This window comes from Saccostrea cucullata, unplaced genomic scaffold, assembly GCF_032062105.1.
Source record: "Saccostrea cucullata isolate Sc308-1 unplaced genomic scaffold, CSIRO_AGI_Scuc_v1 ctg434, whole genome shotgun sequence".
NCBI lineage: Eukaryota > Metazoa > Mollusca > Bivalvia > Ostreida > Ostreidae > Saccostrea > Saccostrea cuccullata.
The window spans coordinates 133617-158494 of record NW_026924500.1 but is presented as its reverse complement, the minus strand read 5'-3'; the positions used below and the strand labels follow the sequence as shown (position 1 = coordinate 158494).

Genomic DNA, 24878 nt, shown 5'->3' with positions numbered 1-24878 from the left:
ATCTGAAATCAAAATTGATTCATAAAGGCAAGATACATTCCTCAAATGTTACTTGTTATATTAAGTTTCTAACTCTCAAACCAAACAGCATTATTTACAGCAATTTAATTTAAACTGTTAAAACAATCCTAACAAATAAAATAAAGATTATAGATAAAATATTCAAAAATGTTTAGCTAAACAAACAGTCAAATTACTTTTTAACTGATAACAGATTTGCACATTTCCCCACGCTTCTTTATCAGTTTATAATGTATTGCATCATGAAAATATAAATTTAGCACGTTTGACCTTTCTAATATATCGCAACTGAGAAAACTCGAGCTAACTTTGGCATGTGTACATCAAACAGTTAAAATGTAGTAATTTTATGTATACTCAATAAAGAAACTTGTTACCCATTAATCATTTCTAACGTCAACAACACATTGCAGACACAGACTTGGGTAGTTTCTTGTTAACTTGCCTTTATGATTCCAACATGCAACACCAAGTTCGATGAACTTTTGTGATTAAGCAGGGTTTATCGTTAAAGGGAGATGACTCTAAAACAGCGCGAAAAATGGAAAGGAGAAACTTTTCGACAAGGAATAGATACAACATAACAAAGTACTTAAAGGTATCTTTTTGAATTGTTTTCTACGAAAAATCTGTGCTATGAAATGTCTATAGTGATGTCATTTATGGTTTGACCTGAATCTGATGATCTTCTTGCTAAACCTAAGGTCATGAGTGGTGAGAACATCCATATGACATAATGATATATGATCATGATGATCCAACTTTTCTGTTGCTTTGGGTGACCAAAATATCACTTAAAGGTTTTATATATTCTGATTTATCCAAATTTTAAGTTAAATTATATAAGACCAGTGTTTTCTTCTTCATCATCTTTTTTTTATGCAAATTTCTTGAATAAATGATCAATTTAGGTCTCTATGAGTAAGACACGTACAGGAACTTGTTTCGGAAATAAATTTTTAATCCAATAATAATAACACAGGTATCTAACTCCAAATAACATTCAGTAACCCCCCTCCTCAGAATTAAACTTGTTTCATTTACACTTAAACAGGTTGGGAACACATCACGTTTAGCGAGATCATCTCGCTAAAGCGCGATTATCCCTCTGTAGCGGGAGAAAATACATCTCGGAAAATCGAGATTTGTACACTGATTCAAACTGTAATCGTGTTAACTTCTGAAGAAGGAAAATCCTTGTTAACCCATTCGATAAATATTTATTGTCTCATCTCAATAAATTTGCTTCAAAATATTGCCTCTACTGCTGCAAATCATGGAAATTAGAATAAGTTTATGAGCAATAGCGTAGCCTTCCTACGGAGGACCACATGTGATAATTATCAGTACAACTAAACTTACTTCGGTTATACGGTTATTGTAATTGCATGTTTACCTTAATACGCCTGTTGCCCCCGGGAGTATATACAGCAGGACATAGTGATGGGGTTCCGTTTTGGATTTTTACATGACGATCTCGAGACGGAAGGTTTTGACCTATAAATTCTCAAATCGCCTCATTGACTGATATAAAGTCCCACCTTCTTCAAGAAGCACTCATTGGTTCTTTGCTACACTCGTCAGAGTTTCCAGGATCTTCAACAGATACATGTATATTAATTTTTTCTGTATATTTTACCCGTGAAATAATACGTTCAGTGTCAGTTTTAAATTCTAGTCCTACGTAAATTACCGGTAATCAACCCTAAAAATTATTGTATCCTATACTATTGCACTTTCATATTGGAAACATGATATTTTAGACGGCTAGAGATGGTACATTAGATGGATGGATAGGTGGGGGAGGGGTACTAGAAACAAATGAAGTAGGTAGGTTGTGCATGGTAAAAGCTATCGACATAACCATTGTTAAATCTTTACCATTTTAATTGAAAGTCTTATCGGTGATCAATTAAGACTCGATCTTCTAATAAGGAAGCTATTAAAGGTGACAATAGCCTCTCTTATTAACTAAATAAAACAATTACAAGGTATAATAAAATGTAAAATTCGAAGTATTCCATGCAATGTTCGTATATATAAAGAATGTCTTTAAATTCACCTGCCGCCAAAATACGGCTGAAATTTTGCCGACTCGGCATTTAACAATAACAATCAACACTTTTAGCTTTTTTTTTTATTTATTTGATTTTGGGGGGCAGATTTTTCAGAAGCCCCCCCCCTTTTTTTTAAATATAAAAATGCCACCTGGTCTGTGTGCTTTCATGTAGTCTATGTTTTGGAAAGTACTAGTATCTGATTTCCTTTTAAAATTTACACATTTTAACCTATGCAGGATCCCAACATATGTTTCCAACGCAATTAAAGTGTCCTCAAACGAAGAACTGTTCATTGCCACCGGGTAAAAACATTAAGAATTTATGTTATTAAAATACGAATACCTAGGGAATATTATACTTCTTTAATTATAATTAACAACACGTAAGTAGCAGCAATTTCAACAATGCAATTTCGCATTTTCGTTTAGTTATTAAATTTAATTCAAGGTAACATGTTTACACTTTCAACAGGCACGTTTCTGTGTTAATGAAAAGAAGGGTAAGTGGTAACTGAAAAAAAGTTCGAAGCTAAACCCCCTCCCCCTCTACCCGCAAGAAATAGGATTTTCAGGTTTGCACAATGGTCAAATTCTCCTCTTTTTGTCAAGTTTTTTTCAGGTTGATTTTTTTCTCTTTGAATTAGCCATCCCCCCCCCTTTTCCAATTTGCTTCCAACGCCGCTGAATCATGCTTTCCTGAATTTACAAGTTTACTGCATCTTTGTACTAAGTCAATATCGGTTAGACTCAATATACGGTAAACCTATTTTATTAATTTGTTTTCAATATTAATGGTTTACCCATATTCTATACACATCTCAGTTTATACTTGCTTTTTAGCTCACCTCAACGAAGTTGGGGGAGCTTATGTAATACCCTCAGCGTCGGCGTCGGTGTCGGCGTCGGCGTCCCAGGTCAGTTTTCTTTTTAAGTACTTCTATGTCCTATATTGATTAGACATGCATGGAAGATGGTTCTAGTGTGTTTCATTGTATCAGTCAAAGTTTCAGATGCTGCAATTTCAGCAAAGAAATGACCAGGTTAATGTTTTTGGAGCAGGTTAACATTTTTGGTGCAGTTTTTGGTGTAGGTTTCATTTCCAAGTAACTATAATCCCTATTGACGAAACTTGCATGGATGATACATCTAAGGATGGATATTTAAACTTCGTGCTGAATCTGACCTACATTTTCCGGTTGATTGAACAGGTTAAAGTTTTTGGTGTAGGTTTCATTTCCAAGTAACTATAATCGCTATGTTGACCAAACTTGCATGGATGATACATCTAATGATGCATACACCGGGCTTGCTTCGGATGCTGAATCTGACCTACATTTTCCGGTTGATAACAGGTTAAAGTTATTGGTGCATGTTTCATTTCCAAGTAACTATTAGCCCTATGTTGACCAAACTTGCATGGATGATACATCTAAGATGGAAATATGGGCTTGCTTCGGATGCTGAATCTGACCTACATTTTCCGGTTGAGTGAACAGGTTAAAGTTTTTGGTATAAGTAACTATAAGTCCTATGTTGACCAAACTTGCATGGATGATACATCTAAGGATGCATACAACCGGACTTGCTTCAAATGCTGAATCTGACCTACATTTTCCGGTTGAGTGAACAGATTAAAGTTTTTGATGCAGGTTTCAATTCCAAGTAACTATGAGCCCTGTGTTGACCAAACTTGCATGTATGATACATCTAAGGATGCATACTACCGGGCTTGCTTCATTGCTGAATCTGACCTACATTTTCATTGAGTGAACAGGTTAAAGTATTTGGTGTAAATTTCATTTCCAAGTAACTATAAGCCCTATGTTGACCAAACTTGCATGGATGATACATCTAAGGATGCATACTACCGGGCTTGCTTCAAATGCTGAATCTGACCTACATTTTCCGGTTGAGTGAACAGATTAAAGTTTTTGGTGCAGGTTTCATTTCCAAGTAACTATAAGCCCTATGTTGACCAAACTTGCATGGATGATACATCTAAGGATGCACACTACCGGGCTTGCTTCAAGCTGAATCTGACCTACATTTTCTGGTTGAGTGAACAGGTTAAAGTTTTCAAAGGTATCTCTTTGCTTCAGATGCTGGATTTTGATTACATTTTCATGAAAAATCTACCCGGTAGTTTAAATTTTTTATGTAGGTCTATTTCAAAGTATCAGATCAAAATTGCTTAAATATTTTCATTTTTGGAATGTACACTTTTTGTTGGTTAATTGTGTGAATTTGCCTTATTTAAAGACAACATTCATTGAGGTGAGCTCTGTAATCTCTGATTACCTATGTTTAATCATGACTTTTCCACAAACGTTTTCTGTTGCTTTGGGTGACCAAAATAAATATTTAAGCAAATATCAGGGTTTTATATATATTATTTATAACTTTTGTTAAATTATATAAGACCAACGAATATAATTTGGATATCTTCTTTTTATATGCTTTAAAAACATATATGACAAATTTCCTTGAATAAGGCACGATCACGTGGATTTAGCATCTTATTCTCACACGCAGCAGTGATTGTCTTAATTTCTGGAAGTTTTGTCAGTTTTTTGTAGTAAATAGATATTTAATCCAATAATCAATAACACAGATTTTTGATTATTTTATAACGAAAACAACAAAATTCCCGTTTATGGTAATGTTTTTTCTCCGCTAGAATTAAACTTGTTTCATTTACACTGTAAAGAGAAAATATACTGGCAAACAGTTTTTTAGTTTATCTAATCTCGGGAAAAGAGCAAATTTAAAAATGAGTGGGTTTAAAAATTCAATTTCAGATTATAAATGTACTGAATAAATAAAATTTGATTATTTGTCATTTTCCATAAACACACTACATTTTTCTGATGTAATTTTAGAAACAGATTTTTAGCAAATCAAAATCTCTATGGGATTAGCATATACCATTTCATGGTTGAATTTGACTTTTCCACTCATCGAGAAGAGTTTTGACTTTGTTTACAGAGATAAAAGAAAAAAATTGGACATGCATGCCATATATGGTCAGTGCATTTCCTCTGAAAGTGTAAATTAGTGCGTTTCTGAGGAGAGGGCTACTGAGTGTAATTCGGAGTTAGATACCTGTGTTATTATTATACTAGGGGTTAATTTTTTTTCTGAAACAAGTGCCTGTGGCTGTGCTCTATGATCCTGATCATGTTTATTTAATGACCAATGATTATTTAGCATGTTTATTCATTGTTATTTAATGATCAATATGTTTATGCATGTTTATTTATTCAATGATAAGAAAAGGATTGGGATGTGAATTTCAGCCAGTATAGCTTAGTCAGTAAGAGCATCTGACTAGTGATGCAGGGGTCCAGGGTTTGATTCCCGGTCCAGCCATACTTTCCTGTTACAATAGAAAGAGGAGGCATGAAGGAAAATCAGTTATGCTTAATTGAGTTTCATTGATTTTAGGTTAATGACAAAAAAGCTATTCAGATGGAGATTCATAGAACTAATAATGAATCCTCCCAAAGAAAGAGTTCAAAGAGAGTGGAAAGAAGGCACTTAAAGGTACTTACCATCAGTGTACTATCAATCATTTTATGAAAGGAAAATTCCCTCCATTCTTTTTAGCTGAAAAGCCCTTAATTTAAAAAAGAAGAATGAAAAAATGACTCAAACATGTTAGTCACTAAAAATGCTTGTCACTTCAACAGTGTTCAAGTAGCTGATTTCTGTATATAATGTTGTGTATGCTCTGTGATAGGAAATAGAGAGTTTACTACGAGACATTGTTACAAAGCGTATAGAAAATGAAGACAACAAAAGTAAAAGCACTTCAACAGAAGCTAAAATTATAACAGGTTAGTATTGTCACACTGTTGACAGGAAGTAATTGATTATTTAGTATTAAGTTTGGCAAAGGCACCTTTGAAGCTTAAATAAGCTAACTTTGTATTTAAAATCCAATCAACAACACATATTATCTAGTCTTCCAGGATGCATTAAACAAACATATGAGAATGACATTATGGGGACTTTGCTTGTCAGTATTTGTTAGTAATGCAACTATGTCATTGTGAATCTACTAAAATGTCAAGACTGTCGCGTAGTTTCTAATGTTTGACTTTTTGTTTGCAGAAAACTTTTTCAAAATTCTACTTGAATTAAATTTTAATCAAATCTCATTGTCAGTATTTTGATCAAAGTAATTTATACATCTTTTAGTACTGGTAACAAAGACAAAATTTTAATTGGGATGTGTATTATTCTTTTCCATTAAAGGTGAGATGATTAGACTCGGATATACCTTCAAGAACAAAAAAGAAAATCAGATTTTACTTTTATCTGATGGAAGTGATGAAGAAGGTAAGCATATACCATAAAACACACTTATAACCAACTGATGCTTACAACGAAGTCTTTTTCATTCCTCTTGACTTTGAAATAAATTGCAAACTTAAAGGATATAACAAATTACACTTATATAGAAGAAAAATCATTCCACACTGGTACTTCGATCGTCATAAGCATCTTTTACTGTATGTAGCTCTCTGTGTTCCAGTTCTTTGATATTTAGTAGATAAAGACAATTCTTTGCATTACCCCGGTACTAAGTTTGGGAAAATCAAACCCTTGCAGATTTGTATGCTCACTCTCTGAAGATTTATAAAGAGAAGTTAGTGGTGTTCTACTATTCTTTAGAGGAGCCTGATAGCCCTGGTTCTACTGCACACATGTCACAGGTCAGCTACACATATTTTCAAGCTATTCTCCATCTATGCTAGCCACGTGTTTCTGATTCCATAATTTCTTCACAAACCATTGGCCTATTATGTTATCAAAGGTTGGGGGTTTTTTTCCAAGAGAAAAAAAAAGTCAAGGGTCCAAAAATATATAAGACTTATTTGAAAAAAGATCTCTCAATACATGTACTTGTGATTGATTTTATCTATATTAATTTATGCCATCTCTTTTTGTAGATGTTAAGAGCATTGAATGATGGGAATCTGTCTCAGTCACAAGCAGGCACTGTTAGCATCAGTAGTTACTTCCGGAAGAAAAATCCTTCTTCCGCATCCATCAGAGACAAGAAAACTGAGTTATCCAAGGAGAAAATCAACACAGAATGTACAGACGGAAGGACTAAGGAAAAAATAGATCAAGCAGATGTTTCAGATCATACTGTAAAACACCAGGCAATCAAGAAAATGTGAGTTTATGTAGTATTGTAGATTACTTGCTTGTATAATATAATATGTAGCTATAATTTTGATTTTACTGGTTGAAGAGGAGAAGGGGATATGTGTTGGTTAACGACTCTGTTGCATGTATGTGCCTGTGGTTGTCTGATTGTGCAGTGTTAGTTAATTTAATCATTAATTTCAATAAAACTAGTTACATTCAATTGTACAGTAAAACTTGTTTAGTACGAACATGGATATTGCGAATTCACGGATATAGTGAAGTTATCTTGGATCCCCAGCTATATAGATTTAAGGAATTCCTTATACGGATATACCGGTAAACAATTATGGATATAGCGAAGTAATTTTATAGATCCCAGTGACTTCATCATAACCAAGATTTACTGTAATTGGTTTCTGATCATGATGAATATAGTGTTTGAAGTAGGCCTTTCAAAGAACTTTTTATAGAGGTTATCTTATTACATTAAAGTCTGGTGCACACATAGGCTTTTCTTGTAAACTGTACACTTGTTTATACTTTCTTTCAAAATAGTGTGAAACGTTGTGCACCGACTCTGTCAAGAAGAATGAAACATAGGAAGATGGTGGCTACAGACCCTAAAGCAGCAGATGTTTATGACTTTGAGGATTCTAGTGATAGTGTGGACACAAAAAATACCTTGGATTCTGTTGAGGTGTCAAATGATGAGTGTGATCAACATACATGTGCAGAATCGAGGGTGTCCTTAGAAATGGAGGATCGGTGTTGTCAGGACAAAGGATCAACTTCCAAGATTCTAGCTGAAACTGCCTCCAGAAGTTGTACAGATTTTGATGATTCTTCAAGGAGTTCTTCAGGAGGAAGTTTGACAGGTAGAAATGTGGGTCAAAATATGTCAGGTTCATCTGAAAAGTCTTCGGAGAAGGATTCGAGTGTAGTGATTGAATCTGATAGCAGCAGTAGCTGTGCAGTTGACAGTGCTTTCTTTAAGGAAAACAACAGTAGTGAAAGTGGCAGAAACCCTGTTATTCTAGCAACTTCTCCCAGTGAATCTAACAAAATGAAAGTAGATTCTGATGAGGCTGAGGATAGTGAAAGAGCACAACTCTTATGCAACAACAGGGACACTCGTGTGTATTCTTGCTCAGAATTACCAGAATTTAGTTTTCTGAAAAGGACTTCAATGTCAATGCCTCAGAATCTAAGGGAGGGAACTCTGAATCAAAAATCAAGTGATGATTCAGACACAGAGGTGATTATACAAGATTCAAGTGATGGGCCTGAATCACCCAAATTTGACAGAGTGGTAGGTGATAGACCATTAAAGAGATCTTCCTGTGTGTTGAATTCTTCTACTGACGATCCAGTGTGTAAAGAACAGAGAGGGGAGATAAGGCCAAAGTTGAAAAGGCAAAGGGTCAAAGACAGTGTGTATGATTTTTCATCAGACCAATCAGAGGAGAGTGATAATTTACCAAATGTAGAGGAAAGGAACTCCTCTAAAGACATTGAACTGAATGAATGGGACGGACTGCCTGTTTTATCCTCTAGTCGGAATTCCAAAAGAGAGAAAAATGACAGGAAAAGCAATAAGAACTCTGAAATTGGAACACAGGATAAGAAATTGATCACAGACCCTCATCAAGATGAAACAAAATCAGAATCTGGGGATCCCATGGATCAGTCGGGTTCAAGGAAAATCGTACTTTTTAAAAGACCAAGCAATAATGTGGAGAAAAAAGATACCAAACCTAGAGTGTTCTCATTCAAGAAATCCACAAACTCCAACAAAGTGAAAAGGCAGTCTATCTTAAACTTCCTCACACTCAGCCAGCAGGAAGAGGCGAGTGAGGAGGAGAAGGATGAAGAAGAGGGGGATGGGGCAGATTCCGGGGGTCTGGACTGTGTTATCATTGACGGACTGGACGATCTCAGAGAACCCGAGTTCAAAGATGAGGAGTCGATAGCGATCGAGAATGAGATGAATACTTTAAGGTAAATTTTTGTTCTTGTTGAAGAAGAATCCCTTTATTCTTAAATGTATTTTTTTTTTATAAAACCTATGACACAAGTGTGTGTGATTCACACACTTTTAACATTCGCTATCTAAAAAATATTCTTTAAACCAAAAAAAATTTAAAAGTAGCACTTGTTTATTATACATGATGGTATAACTGTTACACACATATATTTTTTTTTATTTACTGAAAATTATATTTTTAAATTGATACATATATCACTGCCTGTGGTATCAACTCCTGTGGTATACAAGAAAAAAAAATAAGATGGAATCTATGAAATTTTAATGAAGGAAGCATTCTCGAACAATAATTTATCAATTTCAAACATATTTCTCGGTAGATGATTATTTCTTGGTTTAATTCCTAATTTATTAGATAATGTTGTTTTGTTTATTTTGAAATAGGAAAGTAGATGAACTAAATGAGCAGCAATTACATTATCTGGTGATGAAAAACAAAGTCTATCTACAGGATATATTCTCAGGAAAGGTAATTAATAATATTTATTTATACATTGATTAAGGTATTGCTTCTTCCTCAATGAATAATATGAAAGCATGTCATAAAGCTTATTTATAAAAGAGTTAAAATTACTTTCTGTTAAGGCATTGAAAAAAACAAAAAAATTTGTTTTTTAATTTTCAGTAACATCATGTTACTTTTTTTCTTGAATTTTCAAAGATTGCATCAGACAGACATACAGTTTACAGACAAGGAGGAAAGGCTAGAAGTAAGATTTATATTTTGTTCAAATTTTAAAAATTAGGTTATCTAAAAAAAGCTATAATTGATCACATTTTCAAAGAAGTTAATATTAAAAAAAAAATGTATGAAATGGTATAAAAATATATCTTTTTTGAATAAAATTTTATGCCTTAATAATTAAGACAACATATGATCTTGAGATTTATATTTAGACTAGAAAAGGTTGTTTCTCATGATCCCTGTAAAGTTCCACTTAATATCTTGTTTAGAAAATGTTAAAACTCATCACAGTTCTTTTATAATAGATCTTGCCTAGTAGAAGTGTATCTAGACATCATTGATTTTCACTGAATTGAAAAAAAAAACAGATCAGAGATATACCATTTTACATTTGAAGACTCATCTTTGTCAACAAAAAAATGAATAAAATACAATGAACAAAATGGAAAACTGTGTCAAAAAATGAAAAATTCTGTTTAACCATTTGTTGAATATATTATAATACATGTACCGTACATGAAATTTTGCAATTATCAATCCATAGAAAACCAATTGAACAGTTCTATGAATGGCAGTATGAATTGCAGAATTAATTTCCCTTTGCAGGCATTGCTCTCAAAAAACTTGCACATTGAGGAGACTTGGTTTTCATGCAGTAATTTAATTTTTTAGGGGACTTAAATCATCATGTTCATCTGGGATTATTCACAGAGGATCAGCTTGATGTTGTCATGGAAACCCTAATGTCAATATTTTGCAAAAAGCACCACAAGGTTATTCTGATTTTACTTTGAATGCTGTTGTCTTCCAACTCTCAATAAAGGGATATAATTTTTCTTAATTACTTAATATATAATTGAAAATCTAAAGATTCTGAATTAATATTTTAGGTACTGTAAAATCCTGTCATGTGTTTTCTATTAAAATATTCTATTAATTCTTTTAATATTCAATTAAAACAGTCTATTGAATAGTAGTCACTAGACTTAGAGCTTTGCTTATCTGTTTATTACAGTACCTGGAGTACATAATGAAAGTCCTTCTGCCGGAGACTCTCATCAAAATCTACATGGACCAGCACAATGTGTCCCACAACAGAGCAGAGGAAGACATAGTTGAAGCTCTCACTATTCCTGGAGGAATCCATATTTGATGTGACCTGATTAAGGGACAAATTCTGATCAGAAGTCATTGTATTAGGCATGGAGTTATCTTTTCTGCTCCATTACGGACGTCAGTTAATACCATCAGGAACCTATATATAAATATAGATCCTTGATACCATATCACTTTCTCATTTCTCAGGGAAATGAAGCTAGTCATGAGTTATCTCCCTCTGTACTGCAATTGGCATTATCATTTTTAAAAAAAAATTTTTTTTACAGAGTATAGGCAAATTAGACTTATAATTTGTTCTTCCTTTTAGAAACATTCTTTTCTTTAGATTGTTGTTCATGTATATTGTTATATGAATGTCATATACATGTTTTATTCAACAATTTCTACCATACAATCACATATATTTTGAAAGTTACAGATCTTTACTACAGAATTTTAAGTTTAAATCTTATTTGGTTCTTTCAAGTTTTTCCAGTGAACAAATACAAATGATATGACAAACGTGTAATTTTGAATAAAAATATGTTTGATGGGGAAATCTTCATAATTATGAATTGTTGATGAAAATTTGCTTGTTATGATATTAAATTTAATATTAAAAGGGCTCTTTTGTGAAGTTGTTTTATTATTGAAAATGCTGAATATTCATGAATATTAGTACCTGTATCTTTATATCAGTCAACCATTGTAATGTGGAACTTGATGTGAACAAGATTTTTTAACCTTTTTGAGATGGGGTAAAAACATGGTTGGTTCCTAAATCGCTTCAATATGTCCCTTGTAATCCAGATATCAGTGTGAGATAACTAAGTTTAATTCTCTATGCACAAAGTAAAGGAAGTTCATTTATTTAATGGATGGAGATAAGGACTGTGTTTTACAAATGAATATTAGACTATGACCAAAATCATCTCTTGCAAAGTAATTTATTTTCTATGCTGATAAAAAAAATGTTTGAATATAATGTGTAGAATTTGGTGACTTCACCAAGAAGTTGATTTGGGGGTGTATAGGAATCACCTTGTAGGTCTGTCTGTCTGTATGTCTTACAGACTATGCAAATGTGTCAGATCCATGTCTTTCTTATGGAGGAACACTAGAATCTACTACCTCAAAGATTGCTTATGACCTAATGGTGTGTCGTGACTTTAACTGAAGATCATTTAGGCAAGGTCATTGTAAGAAAATTTCCTAATTTGTGTCTGGTCCATATCTTTCTTATGTATAAACTAAGTGAATTCCCATTTTGCACAAAGATTACTTATGACCTGAGGGTGTATAATGACCTTGACCAAAGGTCATTTGTACAAGTTCAAGGTCACTGATTGAAAGAAAAATTCATAATTCACTTTTGGTCCATATCTTCCTCATGCAAAAAAATCTTGAATCTACTACTTCACACAAAGATGGCTTATGATCTGTGGGTGTATCATGACCTTGACCCAATTAAAGTCATTCAAGTTCAAAGGCACTGAAAGAAGAAGTCCTTAATTTGTGTCTGGTCCATATCTTTCTAATGGATAATTTTGATGGGTTCCTTTTTAGGTCACCTGAGTAAACTCAGGTGACTCAGGTGACCTATTGCTATCCGATTTCGTCCGTCGTCGTGCATCGTTCGTTGTGTGTTAACATTTGAACATTTTCAGCTTCTTTTCTGCAACCACTCAACCAATTTCCACCAAATTTTACACAAAGCATCTATGAATGAAGGGGAACAAAAGTTGTGAATTTCATGGTCCCTGCCTTCCTGGAGCCTGAGGGGTGGGGCCAAAACCACTAAAATTAGTGCAATCTTTAAAAATCTTCTTCTTTACTCCTGGACATCAAACAGTCAAACTGTTGGCATGAATGTAATGACCATTGAGTCCTCTACCAAAATAGTGAAATTCATGGCCCCAGGATCGGGTTTGTAGTGCTAGGGCGGGGCTCTATTGGTTATATAGTGAAAATGCATTATTTCTTTAAAAATCTTCTTCTCTGCTCCTGGGTATGAAATAAACTGACTAAGGACATAGTTATGATGAGGAAGAATGCCTTTTGCAAAATTGTGAATTTTAAGGCCGTAGGGTCAGGGGTTCTAGCTAGGGCGGGGCTCTATTGATTATATAGTGAAAATGCATTATTTCTTTAAAAATCTTCTTCTCTGTTCCTGGGTATTAAATAAACTAACTAAAGACAAAATTATGATGAGGAAGAATACCTTTTGCAAAATTGTGAATTTCATGGCCCCAGGGTCTGGGGTTCTAGTTTTAGGGCGGGGCTTTATTGATTATATAGAGAAAAAGCAGAATTTGTTTGAAAAGCTTCTTCTCTGCTGCTGGGTATTCAACAAACTAGCTAAGTATATATATTATGCTGAGCAAGAATGCCTCTTCCAAAATTATGAATTTTATGGCCCCAGGGTCAGGGGTTCTGGTGTTAGGGCAGGGCTCTATTGATTATATAGAGAAAATGCAGAATTTTTTTGAAAATCTTCTTCTCTGCTTCTGGGTATTCAAGAATAAACTAAGTATATAGTTATGATGAGCAATAATGCTTCTTCCAAAATTATGAATTCTATGGTCCCAGGGTCAGGGGTTCTGGTGTTAGGGTGGGGCTCTATTGATTATATAGTGAAAGTACATCTTTGAAAATCTTCTTCTCTGCTCCCGAGTATTAAATAAACTAAGTATATAGTTATGATGAGCAAGAATGCCTCTTCCAAAATTGTGAATTTTTATGGCCCCAGGGTCAGGGGTTCTGGTCTTAGGGTGGGGCTTTATTTATTATATAGTGAAAATACATTATTTCTTTAATAATCTTCTTCTCTGTTCCTGAGTATTAAATAAACTCTCTAAGTACATAGTCATGATGAGGAAGAATGCCTTTGTGAATTTTATGGCCCCAGGGTCAAGGGTTCTGTTGTCAGGGTGGGGCTCTATTGGTTATATAGAGAAAATGCAGAAATTGTTTGAAAATCTTCTTCTCTGTTCCTGAGTATTAAGCAGATGAACTACCTATATAGCTATGGTGAGCAAGGGCCATTCTTCCTGAATTGTGAATTTAATTCAATGCCCCTGGGTCAGGGGTACCATAGGGGGGGGGCTCTACTTATTTACTGAAAATGAATTAATTGATTGAAATCTTCTCCTTTGTAGTAATCAAATATTTTTGATAAGCAAGGGTGCCTTTTCCAAAATTGTGAAATGTGTGGACCAAAGGTCAGGGGTTCATGTATGGTAGTGGCACTATACTGATTATTGCTGAATATCACCGATTAGTTGAAATGCATTTTTAGCTCACCTGAGCTGAAAGCTCAAGTGAGCTTTTCTGATCACATTTTGTCCAGCGTCCGTCTGTCTGTCTCTCCGTCTGTCTGTAAACTTTTCACATTTTCATCTTCTTCTCAAGAACCACTGGGCCAATTTCAACCAAACTTGCCACAAAGTATCCTTAGGTAAAAGGGATTCAAATTTGTTCAAATGAAGGGCCACGCCCTGTTCCAAGGGGAGATAATAATGAATTAGTGAAAAAATAATGGCATTTTTAAAAAATCTTCTTCTCCAGAACCACTGAGCCAGGAAAGATGAAACTCATGTGGAAGCATCCTCAGGTAGTTTAGATTCAAGTTTGTTCAAATCATGACCCCCGGGGGTAGGGCGGGGCCACAATGGCCGACCAAAGTTTTACATAGCATTACATAGGAAAATTCTTTAAAAATCTTCTTCTGAAGAATAACAAAGCCATGATTGATCATATTTATATGGAATCATCCTCAGGTAGTGTAGATTCAAGTTTGTGCAAATCATTCCATCTCTCCTTTAAGGAATGGTTGGGACTACTTTTTGGTTTAAACTTTTCAATAATAAACTAATTTCTGCTTTTATGCTAGCCACAGTGCTCAGGTGAGTGATGTGGCACATGGGCCTCTTGTTTTTGTTCCCCTACTCTGTCTGTGGGTATTAAGTAACCAAACTAAACATGCTAACTGTGTAGTTATGATTAGAAATGGTGCCTCTTTCAAAATTGTGAATGCCATGGCGTCTAGTTTAAAACATGAACCAAAGTCAATCGTTGAAAGTTGTTGCATGGTGCTCAGGTGACCTATAAGGCCCTTGGGCCTCTTGTTTTATATATTAATTGTTTATGACCTGAGAGTATGTCATGACTTTGACTAAAGTCATTTGTGCAAGTTCAAGATCACTGAAAGAAAAAGTTCATAATGTGTATCCGTATCATTAGTATTGAGGTTTTAAATAGGCCATGCCTTAGTTTCATTTATTAAAAGTATATAATGATCAACTCTAAATGTTTTTTAAAAAAAAGTATAAGAGACTTGGCACCTTCTCTGAAAACCTTGCGGGTGGTATATGTCCCTCTTGGACAGTTCTAGTTCTATCATGGGCATTATCCTGCAAAATAATCAAGTTGAGGACTTATTAGAAAATTGATTTTTTTCAATGGTTAGTAAAGGAGGGCTGGTAACATTTTTGTCCGATTTTATTAAAACTGTAGAAAATAATACGACCGTGAAACAGCCAGTGCTATGATTTATATCTGAATATCAACTACAGGTAGGTGAAACGTCAAAATTTAAAAAGGGGGTTCCAGGACTTTGTCACTCAAAAAGTCTCTTTTTTTCTTTTCAAATAAAAAATATCACTGATTTTAAAATAATTTGTGACTTTTTATTTGGATTATATTGTTGGCTAGTAAAAATGGCACCGAGAATTTTTCATATTTGTTCGGTTTTATGACTGTGGGTTGCGTGCAATCTCATCATATAGACCACAGACACTGAAACTACCACGTTTGCTAGTCATTGATTTAGGAAAGTTGTACAATATTGATGGTCTGACTTTGACTGCTTGTATTTCAAAAGCGAAAGAAAAATAACTGTACGGAACAATGCAGGAATGTTACCGATTGTAACGACAGAATTTAAAACAAGTTGACATGAAAGCGCTTGTTCAGCAAGTTTCACATACACATGTATTCTTAAAATTATACTCGTCTCCATTTATACGTGTTATGTGTCGTAATAAGGGTTTTGGCACGAGATAATTAATTATAGGCATATTTACATTTTCAGAATATACATTCGATAAATACATGTATCTTGGGCCAAATAATTTTGTTGTCTCATCTCTGTCCGCCCTATTCTCTTTAGCAGTAAGCAAGTTTTCTTTGAGGGAGATCAACATGCTTAAAACAAACATTGTTCTTGAAAAGTTTGTCATCCCATGCAGAGTAAAGTACACCCGCCTGTCTTATATATAGAAAAGAAAAGAAGACGAATATATCCAAGCAACATTTTATTTTAAAACAACCGAGCGAAAAACAGCATGTTAAAATGACAACACGTGGGTCTATCACAGGTTTTTACAAATAAAGTACATGTACTTGTAACAGATTTAACAATCACAACAAAAATGATTGCAAATATGTATTTGAAAAAAAAAAAAACAGTTTATAGAAGTCATTCGTCACACTTCTTACAATGGATTTATTCATAGCTCCTTGGATAAACTGTCAGACTTGGTGGTTATACTTTAGCCGCCCCTCTTTTTGCTGCCATCCTTTCCTCCTTTCTGCTTTTTCCCTGATGCTCTTTCTTGGTCTCTTTGTTTTCGGCTTTGTCCTTTCTGGTGCTTGCCTTTGGTGCTGGGTCTTTTGTTCTTCGTGTGCTCGCTAGCACCTTTTTTCCCGCGCCTACGGGCAGCCCTGCTTATTGCTCTGGCTACTCCTCTAGCAACAGCACCCCAAATCGCATCGGCACCAGGAATTAGCAGACCAGCATGATCTGATATCAGCTCATTGCCGCTTAAAAAGTTAACCAGGGAGGTGAAATCTCCAACGAAAGCTAGTACGAAGAGCAAAACTAATGCCTTTTGATGGATCCTCATCTTGAGTATCAATGATTTGCAAGACCATGTAGACTGGTATTTATACTCTTCATTCAGCGTGTGCAAAATGGATGTTTTTGTTTTTTGAAGTTGCTGATTAACAAAAAAGACAGTGGAAAATACGTATCTACCTAATTATCATATACATTTTTCGTTGTAATTAAGTTTCAGAAAACGCAGACGATCACCTGTTTATACTTTCTGTTTCGTTTACGTAAAAGGCGGGGTTAATTAATTATGCCAGACTTAAGTGACAGTGAATCAGCTGATGTGTTATATGTTCTTCGTTGTACTTCCATGTTTTTCTATATCTTATTATTTTGCAATTTCAATTTGTACATAAAAAGTTTTATATGCAATTTATTTTTTTTAAATCAAAACTTGAGGGATCTATGAGCTGATGGTCCATTATTCTGGGATGAAAAAAGTTATTTACAATATTTATTACATGTATTTTAATGTTAAAACAATTCGGGAAATGACTACCTGTCGAAACTTTCTGTTTCGTTTACGTAAAAGGCGGGGTTAATTAACTACTTAGTATGCCCGACTCAAGTGAAAGTGAATCACCTGAGGTGTTTGGTTTTACCTCCATGTTTCATATCTTCTCCCAAATTTGGATTTTTTTTTTCAATAATTTTTTTTTTACTAGTATATAACAATTGTCATAAGCCTTTACTTTAAATCTTAATTTGAAGTATCTTCGAGCTTCGGTCCATCTTTGGTCCATTATTTTGGGACGAGAAAAAAGTTATCCACAATTACTATAAAATATATATTAATATTTAGACAATGGAAGATATGACTAATTCATTAAATTAATTGAATATCTTTGTCAGAATCTTAGGTGACTCTTAGACCGGTAAAAATAAAATTGACGTATGTTGACATCTGACCGCTATTTGACCCAATATCTAGACTGACGTTCCAGCATGGTTGTGTACGTCAGACGTTTGTTTTTCTTTTTCCGACAACTTAATAATAATTAAACAAAAATAATAATTAAACAACATAAAACATGACATATAACACTAAACAACAATTAATAACAAAACATATTTATGTTGCTATTTATTTACAAAATTTGGAACGCTGAACTAGTCCACGTGCACTTAGTGTCTGAAATGTTTTTACTCTTTTTTTTTTTTAAATAACTTTCGTTATTTTTATAATTCTTAAAAAATTGTGAATTTTATATTAATTATTTCTTAAGTCTTTAGTATTCAATATCAGTATATCAACTCTTGCAGTTAATTTTTTTTATGAATTGTATGCATACGCATGAAAAAACATTAAGGTTAAAAATAATTGAACATTTTTTCTACTTTAACAGATACGGTATTTCACAAAAGATGTATTATTCCATAATGCCCATAACATGCATAAGTAAAATTATTTTTGATAAATTTTATTCCTCATAAATACTTTTTTCCTTGCTTGAATTAATGATAATTATTTGCCTAGGGTCCATATGTAAAATTAAGGCGTGGAATTTGTCACAAATCAAGTTTATATTTATATGGTCTTATTACCAAAAAGGCAAAGAGCAGAACGTGAGAGCGGTTTCTTGATCGTGTTAGAACGTTCTAGATTGACCTGCTGACTTCATTTTTCAAGTCTGGTAAAATATTTTGCACTTAATTCACAGTTTTGATTATTCGATGCAAATTCATATCATTTTACTGATGGCTCTCTTGACAATTTTATATGTAGAATTTTCACATTCATCTATGTAGTCATTTAATTTTTCGACTTAATATTTAATTTTTTTCGGAAATTATTTATTTCCTTGTCAATCTCAGATATATATAATTTCTTTAAGCTAAAGTTTAAAGTGTTTGAAGGATTGAAGATTTATATAAAATTACATTTGTTTCAGCCACCTTAAAAATTCGAGTCACTCACTTAATCTTTTTCTTTAATTTAATTTGTTTCATTTATATCCTGCACGAACAGTGAACACAGAGAAGCATATACATGTATTATAACTTTATTATTTTTCAAATACTGATTGAATAGGTTAAATGCATGTGTTTGTATTTAAAAAATAAATAAGAATAGGCGTTTTGCAAATTGCCATCCCTAGTTTAATCAAATGAACCAGTTTTAATTTATTTCTAATATATATTTATAAAGTTTATGCACATTTTATGCAAATAATCACATACTTTCGGCATTTATAGATAAAAATTATTGATCCAAATTCAACCTTACGCAATGAAGAAAACCACAAAAGTACATATTAAAAGTAATTTGTATTAAATTAATATATATAACATTTTTGAATCCAGTCATGTGCTTTAACATCACATTTTACAAACGATGTATTTGTATAAGATTTAACCTTGAATTAAGAATTCAAGTTGGAATAATTTATGAACAAGTATAGTGAATTGTTCAAGCGATCCAGTCTTTTTTCTTCATTTCGCTAAGAGCACGTGTGCAAACTCTGCAAAAAGAAAAAAAAATTATGTAGGTGTGAATTTTAAAAATTTACTTCGAGGCAGGTTGTCCTGAGTTATTAAGTTATATCGTTTCCCGTTATTCATTTGAAAACAATACAAAATATAGTTCAAAATAACTTCAAATCAACTGAAATTGCTTTATTTTACAGTCAACCTATCGATACTCTTTATTTCGATTAAAAAGAACAAGGTGTGGTAATTGTCACCATTTGGCCCCTACTTTGGTGTAAAAATCAGAACGCAATTAACATTGTGGTACTTTGCAAATTTGATAGGAAAACAAAATTGTTTTTGTTTTAGATTCAGTATTAAATTCTATACAAAGCGTACATATAGGCCACGACAAAAAGAACATTTTAAAATTTCGATTCTGATGAAGCTTGTGCTGTATGTTTTTGTGATATAAAACGTTGAAAACATGATGTAAATTACTAGCAGGTGAATACGAGAAAATTAGGAAAATTACAAAATCTTTGTCCTTCTTGTGACCTCTATGTATAATATTTCTTAAAAGTGATATTCATATCGTAACAAGGATGGAAAACGTTTTTATTTAAATGATCTTGTAGACTTTTCTTTAAAAAAAATTTCCCAAATCAGAGAATCTTAGGCCGAAAAGGGTCGAGTCTATCTTGTCCTTTAATCCGCTCCACTACATATCCTACATATCATTGAATGGCCTCCGACTTTTAACCGTTGTTTAAGAATACAATGTAATCCTACATGAACGTTCTAACGTGCAGATTAGGTTCTGAATGAAAGTTTCTGATAAAATAAAGTTGATTACTTGCTTGAATCAATAACCACGATTAATCTTTCACAGTCGAAAACTTCTGAAATATTAGTGCATGTTGCACTCTTTGTAAAGTTTTAAACTTATTTAATTTAATGACATGTGAAGGTTAAATTTCAATAGTACGTATGAATTGATTAACGATTCGAATAGAAATAAAAAAAAAAATCTTACCTATACACGCTTAATAATTCTTATTCAAAATGTGTGTGTGTGGGGGGGGGGGGGGGGTAGCCAATTATGAGGACAGAATCATCGGCTAAATCTTAAAGCTTCCTATATTATTGTAAAACAAACAACCTGTCTCTTTTATGTCTACCTTTATAATTGATTTGACCATCCCCATTCATATCGGCGGCTCGAACCATTTCATCTATTTCTTCATCTCGTAGCTTCTCGCCAAGATTCGTCATCACGTGACGTAGCTCCGCGGCGCTAATGTATCCATTGCCTTCTTTGTCAAACACAGTAAAGGCGTCAATGATTTCCTCTTCTGTGTTCCTTTCGTGTCGATGTCGCTCAAACATTGCAAGAAATTCTTCAAATTCCACTTGTCCTTTTCCTGGAAATTATTATATAGAGAGTATATTTGTATAATATATCCAGGGCGCTAAAATTGATACTGTTATTGTGAGGCTTTATTGACCATACAGTGAAATTACATATATTCTTTAAAAGTATCCTTCTTTGCTCTTTGACAGACAAACTAAGTGCCTGAAATGATAAACAAGGGTGTTTCCACCCGATTGGTCACTGAGTTAGGAGTAGTTATTCCCCTTTGATTGTATAGTAATCCTAGTAATTTACTTAGATGACCGTTAAGGCCCTTGAACCTATTTTTTCATTGCCCCCTTTTTAATTGTAAGACATTTACCATCTATATCGACTTCCCTGATAAGTTGTCTGACTTCTGCCTCCGATGGATTACACCCCAGTGAGCGTACCACTGTTCCCAGGTCTTTGGTTGAGATCTTACCATCGTTGTCCATGTCAAACAGTGAAAAACATGCCTGCGCCTCTGTAAGGAATAATAAAAAAAAATATAATACACATATAGTAAACATGTATAATATATTGTTTGAAAAGTGTTCTATATTAGGGGAAAAACCTCTATATTAGGAGGAAACTTTAAATATCTTTTCATATTATATGTATCTGCATGTGTGGCGCTTTGTGTTGTTATGAAGCATTGATTTGTACAAGTTTGTATATATCTGCCTAAAAAGGGACAATGGCTTTTTAAAAAATGTCAGAAAATGTGTTCGGCTGTATTATTGCAATCATACTGCTCGCATGCTCGACTGAAAACAGGAGTGATTTGATATACATATATTGTGGTGTCTATATAAATAGATGATAAGTGACTAAAGTGTGGAGAGGGGTGGGTCGGGGTGAGGTTACGCATTTTACTCTACCTTTCAGTTCTTCTTGGGTTAATTTTTGTGCCTGAGAAAATAGCTCTGATGAAAACAAAAGCTGACCCCATAGATTTTCTTAACGGTGTCCGTTGACACGCTACACCACATATTTGTTTATATCAAAATCATGATCACTCTCAAAATAAACTTGACTTAAATCCAAATATTGATGCTAACTTGAACGATTTCTTTCCGGACTTAAACAGCAAAATTCTTACCATTCTGACTGAGATTCTAGGATTATCAAGTTCTGAGCCGCCCAAACCTCGCCCCCTCAAGCAGTTTTATCTCTTCACAAATATCTATATATATATATATACTGTGTAACAGATTGCATATAGACTTTAATCAGCTGTTATCAATACAACATCCTCATACTAGCAATAAACTTAAAATTACAGTAACTGTTGTACGGCATAATACATTTTCATTCTGATTCGATTCAATCACAGGTCGTATCCTGGTCCAAGGATTTTTTTTGGGGGGGGGGGTGTAAATTATTCTTGACAATCATATATATAGAATCTGTTCAAAATGAAAATAAACAAGCTATAATTGTGAACAATGATGTCCCCCGTATAATAGCTTGTGGCTATGATTGAAGTTTCTCAAATGCAAATAAACTCCAGAGTCAAGGTTAAAAGGTAAAAAATTATATCGTATCATAGAGAATAAACCTGTGAAATACGAAAGGCCTAGTTCTAACTGTTCAAAAATTCAAAAGCTATGCCAAAGTTCAAGTTTTTAAAAAGTGGGGCACATTCTAAGGTCAAGGTCAAATTAAAGGTCAATGATATTTATAACTTGTATTCATTAACAGGACATGTCACATTGAATACACATGTGAAGTATGAAAGTCCTAGCATTAATCATTCCAAAGTTATGGCCAAGGTTTGTTTTTTTTTTTTTTTTTTTTTTGTAAAAAGGGTATCAAACTTGAAGTTCAAGGTCTAGAGGTCAAATTAAGTGGTACCCAAGGAATAGACATGTCACAAGGAACTCACCCGTGTAATATGAAAGCCATTGGCCTATCCACTCAAAAGTTATGGGCAAGGTTGAAGTTTTTTGCGGAAAAACTGACAAAGAGACAGACAGCTAGGGAAAAAATTTGATGCCCTTGATGTCAGGGGCATAAAAAGGCTAAAAATACTATCGAATTAAATTTCATTAATATTATAACGCAGAATTAAACTTGAAAAACAAGATGTATTTTTGAAACGCTGATGTCCCCGTATGGCAGCTAATTGCGGTTTCTAAAATGCAAGTCAAGATCAAAGTCACGAGGTCAAATTTGTTGATATGAAGAGGAAGGGTCATTTCACAAGGATAACACTTGTGAAAAATAAAAGCGCTGGTACTAACTGTCCAAAAGTTGTGGCCAAGGTTAAAGTTTTGTATATTTTGGTAAAAGTACATGTAGGCTCCAAGGTCAAGAGGTCAAATTTCGTGATACTCAAAGAAAGGTCTTGTCACAAGGAATACACCAGTGAAATATGAAGGCCATAGCCCACCATTTAAAAGTTATGGACAGGGTTAAAGTTTTGCGGACAAACAGACAGGCACACAGACAATTTTACTTGCCTTTTGAGAAACGTGACCTTGGCTATAAGCTGTCAGACGGGCGCATCAGTGTCTTATTAAATTTTTTGGGGGGTTATTATTAGTATTTTTGTGATATTATTTTTTTTTACCGAATTAACATTCATTGAAACAATTTGTTCGCTTACTCATTTATTTCTCTATTTATTCAATAAGACAAATACCGGATTCTAGAATGATATTGGTTCAGAATTTCGGCCTGCCTAATTGAAGACCTACAGGTAATTGAAGACCTACAGAAGACCTACGGAAGACCTACAAAAATGGGGGATATATACAGCAAAACTGATATGATATTCTGATTAAGCATGTCCTAAATATGTAAAATACACAAAAAAGTTTTATAAAAAGAAGTTTTAAAGTGTATTTTTTAAGCTCGGTAAGGGGAACTATTTCTTCTCTTAGACGACCTACGGCAAGAACGATAACTCTGGATGACTTGTCTTGTAAACAACAACACGCTCATTTATATTGTGAAGTTTATAGGAAGAATATGTATATGACAAAATAAAAAAAAAATTGCAAATGATTTTGTTGAGTTTTTTAATTATGAATTATGATAAAGAAATCAGCTGGATGATGAATTTTGATGAAGTTAAAAATATAAATAATTATCATGATTATTTCATTTATCAAATTAATATTCTACTTGAAATCTATAGTTAATATTTAACAAATATTGTAATTCTTTTAATATGTTTTATGGGATAAATATTAAATATTCAAGTTCAAATTATTGACGTGTATGCTGTGGATTTGTATCAATTAACCAATATTACTCTGTACTAAGGGCTTCGATCTTCACTAATTTGTTGTATACACAGTCACCGTGAGGTTATATCCGTGTTTTGATTGCAATTATATCAACACACCCCACTTGCTCTGATGAATGTTAATTTGCAGTCAACAGAGCAAAGATATAAAAAAAATATATTTATTTTATATCTTTAAAATGTTAGCAAGAATAAACAAATAAAATCATTGTGCATTTATTCAGAATATAACTTAATAAAATGAATAACGTTTTGATTTTTTTTTTTAATATTCAAAATGGTCATCTTTTTTCAATATAACTCATTTATATGACATTCACGAGGAATATTTAATAACTTAATTAAATGTATATTTCCAGATAACATGCTGTAAGCCAAGAAATAGGCACTATAATATGAAACATAAGGTTTTATTTCTTTTACATTTTGAGCTAAAATATACATGTACATTATATCAATCTTGAAGATACCAGGTAATGAGGTATATCATTCAATAATTAAATTAAAAGAAAATACACACTTTTTAAAATTGAATAAAATAATAAACATTCATGTCATCACACAAATGCATGCATATTTTTAAAAAAAATTATGATGCTTTGACTCGGGGGAAATAAGATTTTGAAAGTGATTATGTCTGTATTCTTCTTGAAAAATTACTTCAAATTCTTTTAACTGCAATTTTAAAATTTTCATTCTCTACATAAATGCAAATCTTATAAAAATTTCCAGATGTTATAAATGACATTACTAGGTATTATTAATAACAAGAACACAAATCATTCTATCACAATGAATTTTTATTAATGATCAACAATTCAAACCTGAACTAAATATTATACTGATCTATTTATAAA

At 33.2% G+C, this 24878-nt stretch overlaps 2 protein-coding genes across 2 annotated transcripts; one reads left to right on the top strand and one right to left on the bottom strand.

Moving 5' to 3' along the window:
• Nucleotides 1–526: 526 nt before the first annotated feature.
• Nucleotides 527–11508, top strand: LOC134266564 (uncharacterized). The gene is made up of 11 exons (XM_062748790.1): nucleotides 527–619; nucleotides 5525–5623; nucleotides 5820–5916; nucleotides 6338–6421; nucleotides 6695–6798; nucleotides 7036–7265; nucleotides 7796–9238; nucleotides 9669–9753; nucleotides 9946–9994; nucleotides 10642–10742; nucleotides 10985–11508. The coding sequence occupies exons 1-11, from the start codon at nucleotides 563–565 to the stop codon at nucleotides 11120–11122; spliced, it is 2487 nt and encodes an 828-aa protein (XP_062604774.1). The 5' UTR covers nucleotides 527–562; the 3' UTR covers nucleotides 11123–11508.
• Nucleotides 11509–19249: 7741 nt separating this feature from the next.
• On the bottom strand, nucleotides 19250–21927 carry LOC134266548 (neo-calmodulin-like). The gene is made up of 5 exons (XM_062748768.1): nucleotides 21868–21927; nucleotides 21647–21677; nucleotides 21106–21249; nucleotides 20551–20793; nucleotides 19250–19422 (listed from the first exon to the last, which is right to left on the bottom strand). The coding sequence occupies exons 1-5, from the start codon at nucleotides 21868–21870 to the stop codon at nucleotides 19394–19396; spliced, it is 450 nt and encodes a 149-aa protein (XP_062604752.1). The 5' UTR covers nucleotides 21871–21927; the 3' UTR covers nucleotides 19250–19393.
• Nucleotides 21928–24878: the final 2951 nt, after the last annotated feature.